A 16,374-nucleotide genomic window follows, 5' to 3' on the forward strand; every position below is an offset into this window, starting at 1 on the left:
TGGCTTTGGGCCTTCTGTCACTGCATGTTTCTCCAAGCCACGTATCTGGCAGGCGTAAACAACAGTCTGGCCGACAGGTTGAGCAGGATAATGCAACCTCACGAGTGGTCTCTCAACAGGGCAGTTGTCTGCAAGATCTTCCAAGCGTGGGGCATCCCCTCGGTGGATCTTTTTGCCACTCAGATCAATCACAAGGTCCCTCAGTTCTGTTCCATACTTCAGGCCTATGACAAGCTAGCCTCAGATGCCTTTCTCCTACATTGGGGGTCAGGCCTTCTGTATGCGTATCCTCCCATACCTCTGGTGGGGAAGACTTTGCTGAAACTACAGCAAGACCGCAGAACCATGATTCTGATTGCGCCCTTTTGGCCGTGTCAGATTTGGTTTCCTCTTCTTCTGGAATTGTCCTCCGAAGAACCGTGGAGATGGGAATGTTTTCCAATCCTCAGATCGAGGGGGCGCTTCTGCATCCCAGCCTCCAGTCTCTGGCTCTCACAGCCTGGATGTTGAGGGAGTAGATTTTGCTTCCTTGGGTCTTTCTGAGGGTGTCTCCCGAGTCTTGCTTGCTTCCAGGAAAGATTCCACGAAGAGGTGTTACTCTTTTAAATGGAGGAGGTTTGCCGTCTGGTGTGACAGCAAGGCCCTAGATCCTCGCTCTTGGCCTACACAGACCCTGCTTGAATACCTTCTGCACTTGTCAGAGTCTGGTGACCAACTCCGTAAGGGTTCATCTTAGTGCTATTAGTGCTTATCATTATCGTGTGGAGGGTAAGCCTATCTCTGGACAGCCTTTAGTTGTTCGATTCATGAGAGGTTGCATACATTGGCCTGTAAGAGAGCATTGGCCTTCTATGTGGAGAGGACAAGCCCCTTCAGACAGTCCACCCAAATGTTTGTTTCTTTTGACACCAACAGAAGGGGAGTGGCTGTCAGGAAACGCACCATTTCCAATTGGCTAGCAGATTGCATTTCCTTCACTTACACCCAAGCTGGGCTGACTCTTGAGGGTCATGTCACAGCTCATAGTGTTAGAGCCATGACAGTGTCAGTGGCCCACTTGAAGTCAGCCACTATCGAACAGATTTGCAAGGCTGTGATGTGGTCATCAGTCCACACATTCACATCTCATTACTGCCTTCAGCAGGATAGCCGACGCGACAGTCGGTTTGGGCAGTCGGTGCTGCAGAATCTGTTCAGGGTTTAGAATCCAACTCCACCCCCCTAGGCCCATTTTTATTCTGTTCCAGGCTGCACTCTCAGTTAGGTGTTTCTTCATAGGTCAATTTTTTGTTATGTCCTCGCTGTTGCGAGGCCAAATTGACCCTGTTTGTTGTTTTGAGTGAGCCTGGAGGCTAGGGATACCCATATGTGAGAACAAGCAGCCTGCTTGTCCTCGGAGAAAGCGAAGTTACTTACCTGTAGCAGGTATTCTCCGAGGACAGCAGGCTGATTGTTCTCACCAACCCGCCCGCCTCCCCTTTGGAGTTGTTCTTTTCTTTGTTTTTGCTTCATAAGTTGACTGAAGCGGGTCTCTCGCGCAACGGGCGGGAAGATGGCCGTGCATGCGCGGTGCGTGCACCCATGCGTTCGAAGGCTTTAGCAACTTTTGTTGCTAGGAAGATTTTCTGGACCTGGGGCTGCCGTGGACGTCACCCATATGTGAGAACAATCAGCCTGCTGTCCTCGGAGAATACCTGCTACAAGTAAGTAACTTCGCTTTATTGTATATTTTATTGTGATGTATTTGTTGATTTTAGTTATGTGTGTGATTTTTGTAATCTGCTAGGAACTGTGGACTCTGGACTATAAATATTTTTAAATAATGTAGAATTGAAAAGAAATCTTTACTGCACTCATTGAAGATAATCTCTGAAATGTTTATTTATTTATTTATTTAATACATTTGTATCCCGCGCTTTCCCACTAAAAGCAGGTTCAATGCAGCTTACATAGTATTAGGTTATACAGAATTTTGTTAGATAGGTAAGAAAATTAAATGTAGCATAGGAGTAGCTTGGATGGGTCGGGTAAATATAGGCGATATGGGGTAGTGATTGAATGGATAAGTGGAAGAATGGATGGGTTGGTAAGGATAGGTGATGTGGGGGGTGATGTGGGAGATGTAGTCTGGGTCAATGTCGTTGTCGTTGCTGCTTTGGCGTTCGTTCGTTAGATAGATCGGTTTATAAGTTTAATCAGGGTCTTTAGGGTACGCTTGCTTGAATAAATGGGTTTTTAATGCTTTCCTGAAAGGTAGATGGTCATAGATTGATCAGATATGTCTAGGGAGGGCATTCCAGAGTTGGCTGCCCAGGAAGTAGAAATTGGATCCATAATAAGTTTTGTACTTGAGACCTTTACAGTTGGGATAATGCAGGTTGAGGTAGTTTCGCAAGGATACAGACATGTTTCTTGCTGGGAGGTCAACTAGATTTGTCATATAGGCTGGAGAATCGCCGTGTATTATCTTGTGGATTAATGTGTGGACTTTAAAGTTGATACGTTCTTTGATGGGGAGCCAGTGTAGTTTTGCACGGGGAGGAGTTACACTCGTAAAACGTGATTTGCCAAAGATGAGTCTCGCTGCTGTGTTTTGGGCAGTCTGAAGTTTTTTCAGGATGTGGGCTTTGCAGCCTAAGAAGATGCTGTTACAGTAGTCAACGTGGGTAAGTACCGTGGATTGCACCAAGTTCTGGAATGTTTTCAGGGGTAGATATGGTTTTACGCGTTTCAGTATCCACATCATTGTGAACATTTTCTTCGTGGTGGTTGTGGCATGGTTCTCGAGGGAAAGGTGGTTGTCTAGTGTCACTCCAAGGATTTTCAGGTTGTCAGAAATGGGGATTGTAGTGCCGGAGGTGGTAAGATTAGATTGGGGGGGGGGGGGGGGTGCAGAGTGCTGAGATGAGAGGATTAGGCATTGTGTTTTTTCTTTGTTCATTTTCATCCTAAAGGTGTTGGCCCAGGAGGTTAAGATGTTCATTCCCATGGATATTTTGTCAGAGATTTCTGTTAGGTTTGATTTCAAGGGGATGAATATGGTAAATGACAAAGAAACAAATGGGGTTCTCACTCTCCACAGGAACGGAAACCAAACAGTAAAGGGGTGGAAAGGACCCAAAATCAAATGATCAATCAACCACACAAGGGTAAGATGCTCCAAAAGAACCCTTTATTCAGACCCAACACGGTCCGTGTTTCGGCTAGAACAGCCTTCTTCAGGGGTCTATAAAATTGTAAATATATAAACAACAAATATAAAAACCATATATAACAATAGATAGTATTCATTTACACAGTCTTAAAAACCATAATTTTAATATAAATCCAAAAGATATACTAAAAACAACATCACAAATTCAATTTAAAATTTTGAAATACAAATATATTGACACACAAACAATTTTTAATCGTTAAATAATGTACTGAAAAACATCACAGATTAAATTAAAATATATATATAAAAAATAATACATACGTATGTATATCTACACACATATATATATATATGTACCCATACATATACATATTTGAAAAAATTCTATATATATTTCAAAGATTTTTTATATTTAAAATATTTAAACCAATTTCAACTTTCCATATTTCTATTTTTCTAAAAAAAACTTTTATAAAAATCATAAAAAAGTTTTTTAAACATTTTTTATATTTTTAAAATATTTAAACCAATTTCAACAAATATTAAAATAATTGTGTATAGATGTTATAACACCACATATAACCAAATGTCTTTAACATAAAATGGGTAGTTTAAAAAGTGAGGAGAAAAAGAGAAAACACTTACCAATCTATTGGTATTCATTAATATATTGATTTGAGCATTTAGATATGTCAATGAGAATACCAAATAATGAAATATGAAAAAAACCAGATATATAGTAACATAGTAGATGACGGCAGAAAAAGACCTGCGCAGTCCATCCAGTCTGCTCAACAAGATAAACTCACATGTGCTACTTTTTGTGTATACCTTACCTTGATTTGTACCTGTCCTTTTCCGGGCACAGACTGTATAAGTCTGCCCAGCACTATCCCCGCCTCCAAACCACCAGTCCCGCCTCCCACCATCGCCTCTGGCATAGACCGTATAAGTCTGCCCAGCACCATCTCCGTCTCCCGCCACTGGCTTTGCCACCCAATCTCGTCTAAGCTCCTTAGGATCCATTCCTTCTGAGCAGAATTCCTTTATGTTTATCCCACGCATGTTTGAATTCCGTTACTGTTTTCGTTTCCACCACCTCCCGCGGGAGGGCATTCCAAGCATCCACTACTCACTCCGTGAAAAAATACTTCCTGACATTTTTCTTGAGTCTGTCCCCCTTCAATCTCATTTCATGTCCTCTCGTTCTACTGCCTTCGTATCTCTGGAAAAGGTTCGTTTGCATATTAATACCTTTCAAATATTTGAACGTCTGTATCATATCACCCCTGTTTCTCCTTTCCTCCAGAGTGTACATGTTCAGGTCCGCAAGTCTCTCCTCATACGTCTTGTAACGCAAATCCCATACCATTCTCATAGCTTTTCTTTACACCGCTTCAATTCTTTTTACATCCTCCTCCAGATCTGAACACAATACTCCAGGTGGGGCCTCACCAACGACTTATACAGGGGCATCAACACCCCCTTTCTTCTGCTGGTCACACCTCTCTCTATACCGCCTAACAACCTTCTAGCTAAGGCCACCGCCTTGTCACACTGTTTCGTCGCCTTCAAATCCTCAGATACTATCACCCCAAGATCCCTCTCCCTATCCGTACCTATCAGACTCTCCCCGCCTAACACATAGTCTCCCGTGGATTTCTACTTCCTAAGTGCATCACTTTGCATTTCTTCGCATTGAATTTTAATTGCCAAACCTTAGACCATTCTTCTAGCTTCCGTAGGTCCTTTTTCATGTTTTCCACTCCTTCCGGGGTGTCCACTCTGTTACAGATCTTAGTATCATCCGCAAATAGGCAAACTTTACCTTCTAACTCTTCGGCAATGTCACTCACAAATATATTGAACAGAATCGGCCCCAGCACCGATCCTTAAGGCACTCCACTACTCACCTTTCGCTCCTCCGAGCGAATTCCATTCACCACCACCCTCTGGCGTCTGTCCGTCAACCAGTTCCTAATCCAGTTCACCACTTCGGGTCCTATCTTCAGCCCATCCAGTTTATTTAAGAGCCTCCTGTGGGGAACCGTGTCAAAAGCTTTGCTGAAATCTAAGTAAATTACGTCCATAGCTCGTCCCTGATTCAATTCTCCTGTCACCCAATCAAAGAATTCAATGAGGTTCGTTTGGCACAATTTCCCTTTGGTAAAACCATCTAATAAGATATATAGATTCAATAAAAACGAAATGCTAAATAATTGTACCATATGAGTCTATTAGAAATGAGTAATAAAGCAAAGATTATTACGAAGGAACTATCTAACTAATAAACAAAACTGATAAATAAAACATAAACTCTCCGTATCCTAGCGCATTTGTCTAAAACAGGGGGAACCCTTAGTCTGGTTTATAATTATTTAAATACAGAAGCGGAAAGAACAATAACACACGCTCTGTATATATGTTAGTATCTGGGCTATAAGAATATTGCAAATAGTCTAAAGCGATATTTAAAAAAATATATAAAACGATATCTGAAGACTAAAAGGTTGAATTCATTTAGAAAGTTGAGTTTATTTGAAACCACCTGATCAAGGAAGCTTGTAAAAACAAGGCTAATGATCGTTTAAAGATTCAAATCAATAGATTTCAGAGTTACATCTCAATGAAAAAAAGTTAAAAAGTTAATCACCTCTTATTAGCATCAAATCGTTAATTAGTTTGGTTATCTTATAAGCAAATGATTCTATAACCAAAAAAATATAATTAATTAGCAGCTCATCTATTCTTTTACTTATTTGACCAACTAATTGGAGATAAAATATTTAAAAAATAATAATAATTTTATTTGATTTATATTTTACTAGTAAAAAAGGCCCGTTTCTGGAACGAATGAAACGGGCGCTAGCAAGGTTTTCCTGGGAGTGTGTATGTTTGAGAGAGAGAGCCAGAGTGAATGTGCGGGTGTGTGACAGAGTGAGACTGTCTGTGTGACAGTGTGTGTGTGAGAATGAGAGTGTCTGACAGGGCCCCCTCCCCTGTTCCTAATGCCCCTCACCCCGTTCCCTCCCCTCCTTTTCCTCCTCCTTCCCACACTTTGGGTTCCTTAAGGCTTTCAAAAGTCTATGTACCCCCGTGGCCCTAACGCCCAGTATCCGGATACCCCACCGCTTTCCTCCTCACCCCTCCCCCAAGGTGTAATACTTTCACGTCCTTCATTTTTTTTTTTTTTAAGTGTCCTATCTACCCTGTGTACAAATGCCCGGCATTCAGATTGTGTTCCTCTCATAAATTTTCATTTCTTTCATTCATTCAGAACTTGCCCCCCCCCCCCCCCCCCCCCCGAACACTTTTGGTTCCTTCAGTCTTTTAAAACTGTCCTATGTACCCTTTGTGCTAATGGCCAGCATTGAGATTGTTTTCCTGTCCGAAATTTGCATGTCTTTCAGTCATTCACAACTCCTCCCCCCCCCCCCCATTTAACACTTTCGGTTCCTTCAGTCTTTTAAAACTCTCCTATCTACCCTGTGTCCTAATGGCCAGCACTCAGATTGTTTTTCTTTCCCAAATTGTCTGTCACTGAGGTCACTGAGGTCAGTGCTTGCCTGCCTAGCAGACCACTTCCGGCAGGCACGGTCCCAAGCACATCCTGTTGGAGGTGAGAATTATTATATAGGATTATATGTGGATGTTTGAAGCTTTTATGGGGATCAGCGCCATACTTTGTCATTGATTCTAAGCGGTTTTCAAATAGGATTTTTTAGTAGTCAATTGATGTAGCAAATGGACTTATTATTATTATTTTTTAGTTGGTCAAATAAGTAAACGATCAATAGCCTCACGTTATCAAGAAGAGAGTATTTCCTTTGATTCTGTTGAACGGATTTAGAGATGGAGCTCACATTTTTAAGATTTATTGATTGAAATATTTAAATGATCATTAGCCTAACGGTCGTCTTCAATTGATTTATTTACATTTTATTGCATGTGGATGTTTGAAGCCTTATGGGGATCAGCTATTTGTTTGTTTGTTTATTTGTCAATCATTATACACCCAATCATCATCCTCGACGTCACCATACTTTGACATTTATTCTGAGCGTTTTTTCGGCGCCACTTTCAATTTTTGCATTTATATCGGCAGCACGTTATATAAAAAGCTCGCCAAGGTAAGGTTATTTTTCGTTTGCGTAAGTGTTCATCTTTTAGATCTGTTGACTGAAATACTGTTTGTTTTTACAAGCTTCCTTGATCGGGTGGTTTCAAATAAACTCAACTTTCTAAATGAATTCAACCTTTTAGTCTTCAGATATCGTTTTATATATTTTTTTTAAATATCGCTTTAGACTATTTGGAATATTCTTATAGCCCAGATACTAACATATATACAGTGCGTGTGTTATTGTTCTTTCCGCTTCTGTATTTAAATAATTATAAACCAGACTAAGGGTTCCCCCTGTTTTAGGCAAATACGCTAGGATACGGAGAGTTTGTTTTATTTATCAGTTTTGTTTATTAGTTAGATAGTTCCTTCGTAATAATCTTTGCTTTATTACTCATTTCTAATAGACTCATATGGTACAATTATTTAGCATTTCGTTTTTATTGAAGCTATATATCTTATTAGATTCAGTTTTAATTTTGTTTTTTCAAAAAGATCTCCGCAAAGTGGTTTGTTTATTTAAAATGTGTCCTTGGATTAAAATTCTTTATATATTGAGAGAGATGTTTAGATGGATTTATTAATTTATATCTTAGATTCGTTGTTTTTAAACCCCAATATTGATATCATCCACATATATAAACTTTTTTAGACCATATTTTTAGATTTTAATTATATATATATATATATATATATATATATATATATATATATATATATATGTACTTTTATGAGATTTGCTCAGCTACAAAATTGTTCCCCTCTAACAGAAATTTGAAAATGAAGTTGGAGAAATTGTTTATGCTGGAAATGTGTCTTAACTCTTGAATTTGAGGGAATTTTGAGAAACCAAATGTAATTTTCTTACCCCAGGAACAGGTTCTTCAACCACCCCTAAGATTATATCCCACATTGAACGAGGGGAAGAGCCGTACATCAGGGATGAGCCAGTATTGGTGGAAAGAAAAACTGGAAAAAGCAGCTGCTCAGGTAAGTACAGTAATAGGAGGGACTGCAGTAAAAATGCATTCTATAGACACCTATTGTAGGGTAAGTGCTGGATGTTATGCCCCTTTATAGAATAAGGATCAGTCACTTGGGTGCGGATGATCAGAAGCCCTGTGCTGTTCCAAATAGCGCTCTAAAATTAGCGCCGGAACAGCACAGGACATTAATGCCCCTTTGATCAGAGCTAATAGCATGCAAATTTTAGGCACACTATTTGCTCTGATCATAGGGGTACTTCTGCGGGAGGTTTGTGCCTGGGCATGTGCCAAAGGCACAATCCTCCCACAAAAGTTGTTTCACAGGTCCGGGCTGTCAAAAAAAAAAAAAAAAAAGGCCAGACATGTCAAACAGCAGAAGAGGTTTGACTGGTCTGGATTTTCTACCGGTCCTAAGCCCACATCTCCCCCCCCCCCCCCCCCCCACACTCCACAAACACCAAAATGACCCTAGCCTCCCCACCAACACTAACAAGACCCTGGTGGTCCAGTGGGACCGCTAGCCCTTTACCCCCGCTACGGCAAACCCCCCCCCCTCGTGGCACTCCCTCCCTCCTCTGTGGGCACCTCTTCAAAATGGCGACACCTTGCCCTGCCTTTTGCATCCTAGGATGCACTGGGTGTGGTTTAACCCTTATTTTATAATACCATCTGTGCGCGAAGATGCTGGACTTTAGAGCATAACTTAGAGTATTCTGTAAGTTAAGAATATAAGTGTGAACCCTGCCAATGTCCCCTCCCCAGTGAATGCCTCCCTTGCATTTACGTGTTACTCAGTGTGTACTGCATAGAATACGACTGAGCTCTGTGAGCACTTATGCAAGTAAGTACACACTCATCCGCGCGATTGCTAGTGTCCTGTAAATCTACGTTCACATACGGTGCTTAAATTTAGGCTGTCTGCTAATGCTGCTGTCACATTTTTCTTTCAGCTGAATACTTGAGCTTCCACATGTATTTCATTGGGTTCCCATGTCCCAGATGGGAAGGGGGCTGTTGAGAAGGAGACTTAAGGCTGTGCTGAGTATTCATATTCGATCCAGCCCCAAATCCAGGGCTGTACTTTGCTAAATTCTACTGAAGTAAACACTTGATCTCTGATTTCACGTTGCTACTTTTATTATTTTATTATTATTATGTTAAAGCTCAATGCTCATTATTCGTATTTGGTATTCGTATTTGGCCGAATAGTAAAATATACTATTTGGTACAGCTCTAATTTATATAGTAATCATGAGCATCTTGTCTGTAGGATACTGATGTATTACGTATAATAACTAGGGCTGCATTTTGATAGTCAAGATTAATCGCGCAATTAAAACTTTTGATCTCACGATTTATCGCACAATTAAAGTTGTGCCATAGCCAGCTGTTCATAGGGGGCACATTTCCTCTCTTCCCCCTCCCCCCCCCAAATTACACATCATACTTTTGTTGGTGAGGATTCTGAAGCTAGTCGAAGGTGCTGGCATTCCCCGAGCATGCTCAGTTCATGCACAAACTGAGCATGCTTAGGGGTGTGCAAGCATTGGTGGCTGGAGGCACCCTGCTGACTTCCTCGCTCCTCAGCCAGTACGAGGAGGAAGGAGGTGACTCAGGAAGTGCATTATGTCAGCTGGTGTGCCCCCTAGTCCTAGTATTTTTGGAAAGAGTAAACAAGCGATTCACATCTTCCTGTTCCTCTCCACTCAGTATTTTATTAAACCTCTATCATATTCCCCCTCAGCCATCTCTTCTTCAAGCTGAAGAGCCCTAGCCGCTTTAGCCTTTCCTCATAGAGAAGTAATCCCATCCCCTTTATCATTTTCGTCGTTCTTCTCTGTACCTTTTCAGTATCTGCCGTCATTTACTATGTTAAGTAATTCCACTATATCTTTTTTTGAGATGCAGTGACCAGAACTGAACACAGTATTTGAGATGCGGTTACACCATGGAGCGATACAAAGGCATTATAACATTCTCAGTTTTGTTTTCCATTTCTTTCCTAATAATTCCTAATATTCTATTTTCTTTCTTATCTGCTGCTGATCATTGAGCGGTGACTCCAAATGTGGAACCTTGCCCACATGCATCACTTTGCACTTGCTCACATTGAAAGTCACCTGCCATTTGGATGCCCAGTCTTGTAAGGTCCTTTTGCAATTTTTGCAATAGATGGTTGCAACTACAACATTGCCTTACCAGTAATGATAATACTAAGACACTTTCTTCACAACAACCGTCTAACGTCCTTTGTTGAGAAATTGTTTAGTACTGGTCATATGGCTTCCAATGTATACAAAATTTTAGTATCCAAAGAATCATCTTTGAAATCTGGCCTCATGCAATCATGGGAATTAGACCTGAAACATAAACTAACATCAGAACAATGGAAAGACTTCTAGAAAATTTCTTGGATGACCAGCAACCTCAGCTAATGTGATCCAATCTCTTTTCTTTTTGCATCACAAAGACACCTGGAATCCACAAAAATTAGCAGTTGCAAGTCTACTACGTCAAAATTTCTGCTGGTCATGTATCCTGGAACTCTGAAACACCACCTTTTTGAATGCAGTCTCACTCATGCCTTTTGGAACCAGATATTTATTTATTTGCTGCATTTGTACCCCACATTTTCCCACCTATTTGCAGGCTCAATGTGGCTTACATTATGTTGCAAAGACATCACTATTAACAGAGTAAGAAATTCAGCATAATGTTACAGATTCATGTATAAGAATTCAGGTAAATAGGGTCAGTAGAATGATAACATATAATTGAGAGCAGGTTAAGATATAATGATCAATGATGATAATATGATTAAAATAGTCGAATTAGAGGGATCAGTCTTAGTTGGTTCTGGTATAGATTGGAATCAGGTCATTAAGGAGGATTCTTTTTGTAAGTCTCTTAGAACAGGTGCGTCTTCAGTAACTTCTGGAAGGTTGTCAAGTCATGTGCTGTTTTTATAGCATTCGGTAGTTTATTCCATGATTGTGTACAGAGGTATGTGAAGGTAGATGCATGTATTAATTTGTATTTAAGTCCTCTGCAATTGGGGAAGTGGAGGTTTAGTAAGTTACATGATGATCTTTTGGTGTTTCGTGCTGGTAAGTCAATTAGATCTGGCATGTATGATGGGGCCTCTCCATGGATGATTTTATGAGTTAAGGTGCAGATTTTGAATGCAATTCAATCTTTTAATGGAAGCCAATGCAATTTTTCTCTGAGGGGTTTGGCGCTCTCATATTTCGCTTTTCCGAATACGAGTCTGGCTGCTGTGTTCTGGGCAGTTTGGAGTTTCTTTTTTTTTTTTTTAACTTGAAATTTTTAATGAACATTTTGTACATTTAGAAACCATCATACCATTAAATCATTAAATGTACAGCAGCTTATATATCCGTCACATTACATTCGGGCTCATTTTCAAAGCACTTAGCCTCCCAAAGTTCCATAGAAACCTATGGAACTTAGCCTCCCAAAGTGCTTTGAAAATATGCTTCATTGTCTCAATATATTGTCTCAACCTTCAGACTTTTCCACTAACTAATATAACAAAACATCATCTCAACCTGTTAATTTCAAACTATTCCCTTTGAACAATTCCTCCAACTGTGTTCCCCCCTATGTATTCCCCTGCTTATCTATACACCTCTCTATTGCAGGAGGTGGAATCTATATTGTCCCCAATACCCTCCTCCCTACCTTCCGTTCTATTTATGCCCTTAGTTTCCTAATACTCCCCTCCACCTTCCCCCCCTACCCATCCCCCCTCCCTGGAATATATCCCAAGCCCCCCCTAAAGTTTCTCAATCATTTGTTTGGAGTCTTGTCCATCCCCTCTTACGTCTAAGCTCTCCCTCCCTCCTATATACCGTTAAACGCTCCGTGTGCCACAAAAGTCTCACTTTAACCTTCCAATCCCCTATACTTGGAGGGTCCACTGATTTCCAGCAGCGCGCAATAAGACACTTAGCCGTTGCTAGGCCCCACCGCATCAGTTTACTCTCCTCCCACACCTCCCGCTCATTATACATTCCCAATAAACATTCCCGTGGACCACACAGCAGAGAAACTACCATAGTTCGGGCCAACACTTTCATCACTGCCTGCCATAATAATATAACCCCCGGACATGTCCACCACACGTGGAGAAATGTGCCTTTGTGTTTTGCATCTCCAGCACCCATCCGATGTCCCTGGGTACATCTTTTTCAGCCTCTCTGGTGTATAATACCATCGCGTTAGCACTTTATACGCATTTTCTAGTATTAACACGCAAACAGAGGCTTTCTGTATTTCCCCACATATAGCTTCCCATTTCTGCTCTGTAAATTGGCACTGCAGATCCCTTTCCCATGCTTCCTGAAAGGAAAGGAATATTTTTTATTCCTCGCCCCCTTGAAAGAACCGGTATGTCACCGATATTGGTTTTGGGACTCTTCCCAACATAATCCACAAATTTTCTAAACTTTCCTCTTCCCGGGGGTACCCCCTCCTCCACACCTCTTTATCTATAAAGTGTTTTAATTGCATGTATGCGAATCCTTCTCCTGCTGAGATCCCGTATCGGGTACACACCTCCTCAAAGCTCCACATCCCGCTCCCATGAAGCACATCCCGAAATTTCACCACTCCCTTCTGCTCCCATCTTACAAAGGTAGCATTTTCACTGCCCGCCCTGAACTTAGGTTCCCACCGGAGGGAGGCCATGGATGACACTCCATCCTTCTGCCCCCATCGCTTCCTCATGTCCCCCCATAAATCGAGTAAATGCCTAAAGTATGGGCTGTGTTCCCCCTGTAACCCTTTCCCTATTATCTCTGATGTCAATAACAAAGATCTCAAACTCCTTTGTGGCCAATATGACTGTTCCACCTGAACCACGGGTTTCCCTGTTCCCCTCTCCCAATCTAGAATCAACCTCAGTTGGGCTCCCCAATAATACCACTCCAAATTTGGGACCGCTCTCCCCCCATTCCCCACTTCAACCCACAATACTCTCTGTGCCAATCGTGGTTTTTTATTTCCCCATATAAAGTTCATTATAGAGGCGAGAAGATCCAAGATGGCTGCCTGAGTGGACGTGCAGGAAAGAGCTCCAGAAGTCTTCTAGTAAAATTGCCAACCGAGAAACCGCGGCCCCGGAATGGGGAAACGGAAAGGAAAACTCGGAGTGCCTTCCTCCACAGGCAGGGTTGACTCACCTCTCATGCGGCAATTGACGCTTGAAGAATCAGGGCTCCGAACGCCGGGAACCGGAGTGAATGCTTTGGGAGGTTCGAGAGAACAAATTGACCTAAGCGCCGAGGGAGCGTCTTTGAGCCCTCCTCCGATAACAGCTCCTCCAAGACCGGGAAGTGAAACCGCGGGGCAGAGAGCGCAGCAAGCCGAGTCCGGAAGTCGGTCATCCGCAACTGCGAGTGGGGGCCCTGCCGCCGCGTCGACACCAGTGAGTTTGTCATCTCAGACAGGAATGTCTGAAAGAAGTCCTGTTGTACCTTCTACGACTCTTGGAGTTTTGAGTAAACCAGCGACTGTTACAATGGATTCCTTATGGGAGGCAATACAGGGACTGAATACCAACTTGCTGCAAATAACAGGTATTTTTAGAGGTGAAGTAACGGAGCTAAAGCAATTACAACATGATTTAGAAGGGAAAATTGCAGAACAATCTACAAAGATGGAACTATTTGATAATGATCTCAAAATGGTGAATTCTTCTATGCAAGTATTGATGAAAGCAATTTCCAAAAGCGAAAAACAGAATATTTGGAAAATCAGATTAGGGGAAACAATTTACGTTTCCTTAATTTCCCTAAAACGCCTCTCATATCAGCTCTAGATATGTTTAAAAAATATCTCAATGAAGTGTTGGGTATTCCCTCTGAAGGATACCCACCTATTACAAGATTATTGTACATCTCTGGGGCTGGAGAGACAAAATTGCCTGTTAACCCCCAACCTGATTTGAATTTAACAGAACTTTTAGAGTCCTCTTTGGAAGTAACGACTGAGAGAACAACGCTTTTGGTTACTTTTGCTCTGCAGTTGGATCGAAATAATATCTTTAGGCTTTACTTTCGTCACGCTAATTCACCCTTCCTGGGAGCAAAAATACAAGTGTTTCCAGACTTTGCCCGAGAAACTCAAAGAAAAAGAAAGAAATTTTTGTTGTTAAAAGAAAGAGTTTTACATATCGGTGGGACCTTTATGTTAAGGTTCCCCTGTAAATGTTATATTTCTTTGAATTCTGTTAACTATATTTTCTTTGATCCTGAGAAGTTATCAGATTTTATTTCCTCTAAAGAAATACTGCAGTAGTTCCTGATTGCAGGCGCGAAGCCCAGCTGCGTTCCCTTTGGCTCTGTCCACTTGATATTTACTAATTTACTTTATTATATTTGATTTGATATTTCCTTGATCTTGGATCACTATTAGTGGACTAAAATTTTAGAGGAATTTTTCCTATACAATTATGTTCTATTTTTTTGAAAATGTTTTCTTTTTCTCTAAAGATGTATTTATGTTTTCTGCATAAATGATAAATGAATAAAATATAAAATTAAAAAAAAAAAAAAAAGTTCATTATAGAACTCTGTAATCTCTTAATAAATCGTTTCGGGACCTCTACAGGCAGTGTTTGAAATAAGAATAATATGTGCGGCAGAGCATTCATTTTAATCACCGCCATTCTCCCACACCAGGACAGCCACTTATTTTTCCATCTCAGCATGTCATTTCTAATCTGCTCCTAACTTCATCTGTCAATCTGTTTCTTTTGTAGTTGTTTCCATTCATTGAGTGCAGAGTTGTCTTTTTTCTTCTTCCATGCTCGTTCTAATCTTCTGACTTGTGTTTTTAGATCTTTCAGCTCTTCATTAAACCATGGTATTGATTTTTTTCTATGTGAGGTTCTGGTTTGGAGTGGTGCTATGTTGTCTAATATGGTCCTGCATCTGTTGTCCCAGTCATGAAGAAATTGGGGTGAGTCTGTTGGTGTTGTCCATTCATTGTCATAGAATTGTTGCCAAAATATTAGTGGGTCTATTTTGCCTCTCGTGGTATAGGTTGATTGTTCTTGTTTGTTTTGTGAATGTTTTGTTCGCCAGAGAAGGGATAGGTTTGCCAGAGAAGGGATAGGTTCACTTTGTAGTGGTCAGACCATGGTATGGCTGTCCATTTTGTATCTTTTAGTCGAGTTTTAGTTCATGTGAGAATTTGTATGTAATTATGTCTAGTGTGTGTCCTTTAATATGAGTGGGTTGCATGTTTGGCCATTGGAGCTCCCAAAATTGAAGGAAGTCTTTGCATTCACTCACATTTGTTAGGTTAGTGTCCTCGAGGTGGAGGTTGATGTCGCCTACTATTAGAAGGTTTTGGGTTGAAACACATGTGTTCGATATGAAGTCCATAAAGTGTGTTTGGCAGTCTTGCCAATTGCCTGGTGGTCTGTAGAACAGGATAAGGTTTAGGTGGTTCTGTAGGGTTGGGTGATTGATTCTGACTGAAGCAATTTCAAGTTGAGGTAGTATGGATTCGGCTGTTGTTGTGACGGTGAATTGGGATCTATAGATTATCGCTAATCCTCCTCCTCCTTTTTCCATTCCTTGTCCAGTGGGTGATTTTGTAACCTGGAGGGCATAGTTCTAGAATTATGGGGTCTTTGAGGTTGTGGATCCAGGTTTCATTTATAAAGAGAAAGCCGAGATTGTTGTGATCCAGTCAGTGATTGTCGTAGTTTTGTTAACTGCAGATCTGGCATTTATATATCCCATTTGTATTAATCGATGGGGTTCAGTCTGGGTCTGGGATGTGATGATTTTTATTAGTTGTCTGTCTTCTCGGTCTTTGAGTTTATTGTGTCCCTTCTTTCCTTTCTGTTGGTTTTTACCATAGGTGGAAGGTTGCCCATTCCATTTCTTAATCTTTTGGTTAGGTGTGTTGTGTTTGAGTTGTGTGCGTGGTTTGTGTGTTGTGGGAAGAGTGTTGTCTGCGATAGGGGTTGTTAGTGCGTAGTGACTTAGGTAGAGACAGTAGATAATTAGAAGTAATTTGTTAGTGTTCATGTTGACATTGATGTATGCAGCGTTCAGTCGTGTAATTCAGTG

The 16,374-nt window shown here is 41.0% G+C and overlaps 1 protein-coding gene across 1 annotated transcript in view; it reads left to right on the plus strand.

Moving 5' to 3' along the window:
* Positions 1-16,374, plus strand: part of LOC115463661 (zinc finger protein OZF-like) — an 89,755-nt gene that overhangs the window by 42,183 nt on the left and 31,198 nt on the right. Inside the window, exon 3 of the mRNA XM_030194367.1 lies at positions 8,154-8,270. Within this exon, the coding sequence (XP_030050227.1) occupies positions 8,154-8,270 (117 nt within the window). The remainder of the gene's footprint in view (positions 1-8,153; positions 8,271-16,374) is intronic.

The sequence above is a fragment of the Microcaecilia unicolor genome, chromosome 2 (genome assembly GCF_901765095.1).
Source record: "Microcaecilia unicolor chromosome 2, aMicUni1.1, whole genome shotgun sequence".
Lineage (NCBI taxonomy): Eukaryota > Metazoa > Chordata > Amphibia > Gymnophiona > Siphonopidae > Microcaecilia > Microcaecilia unicolor.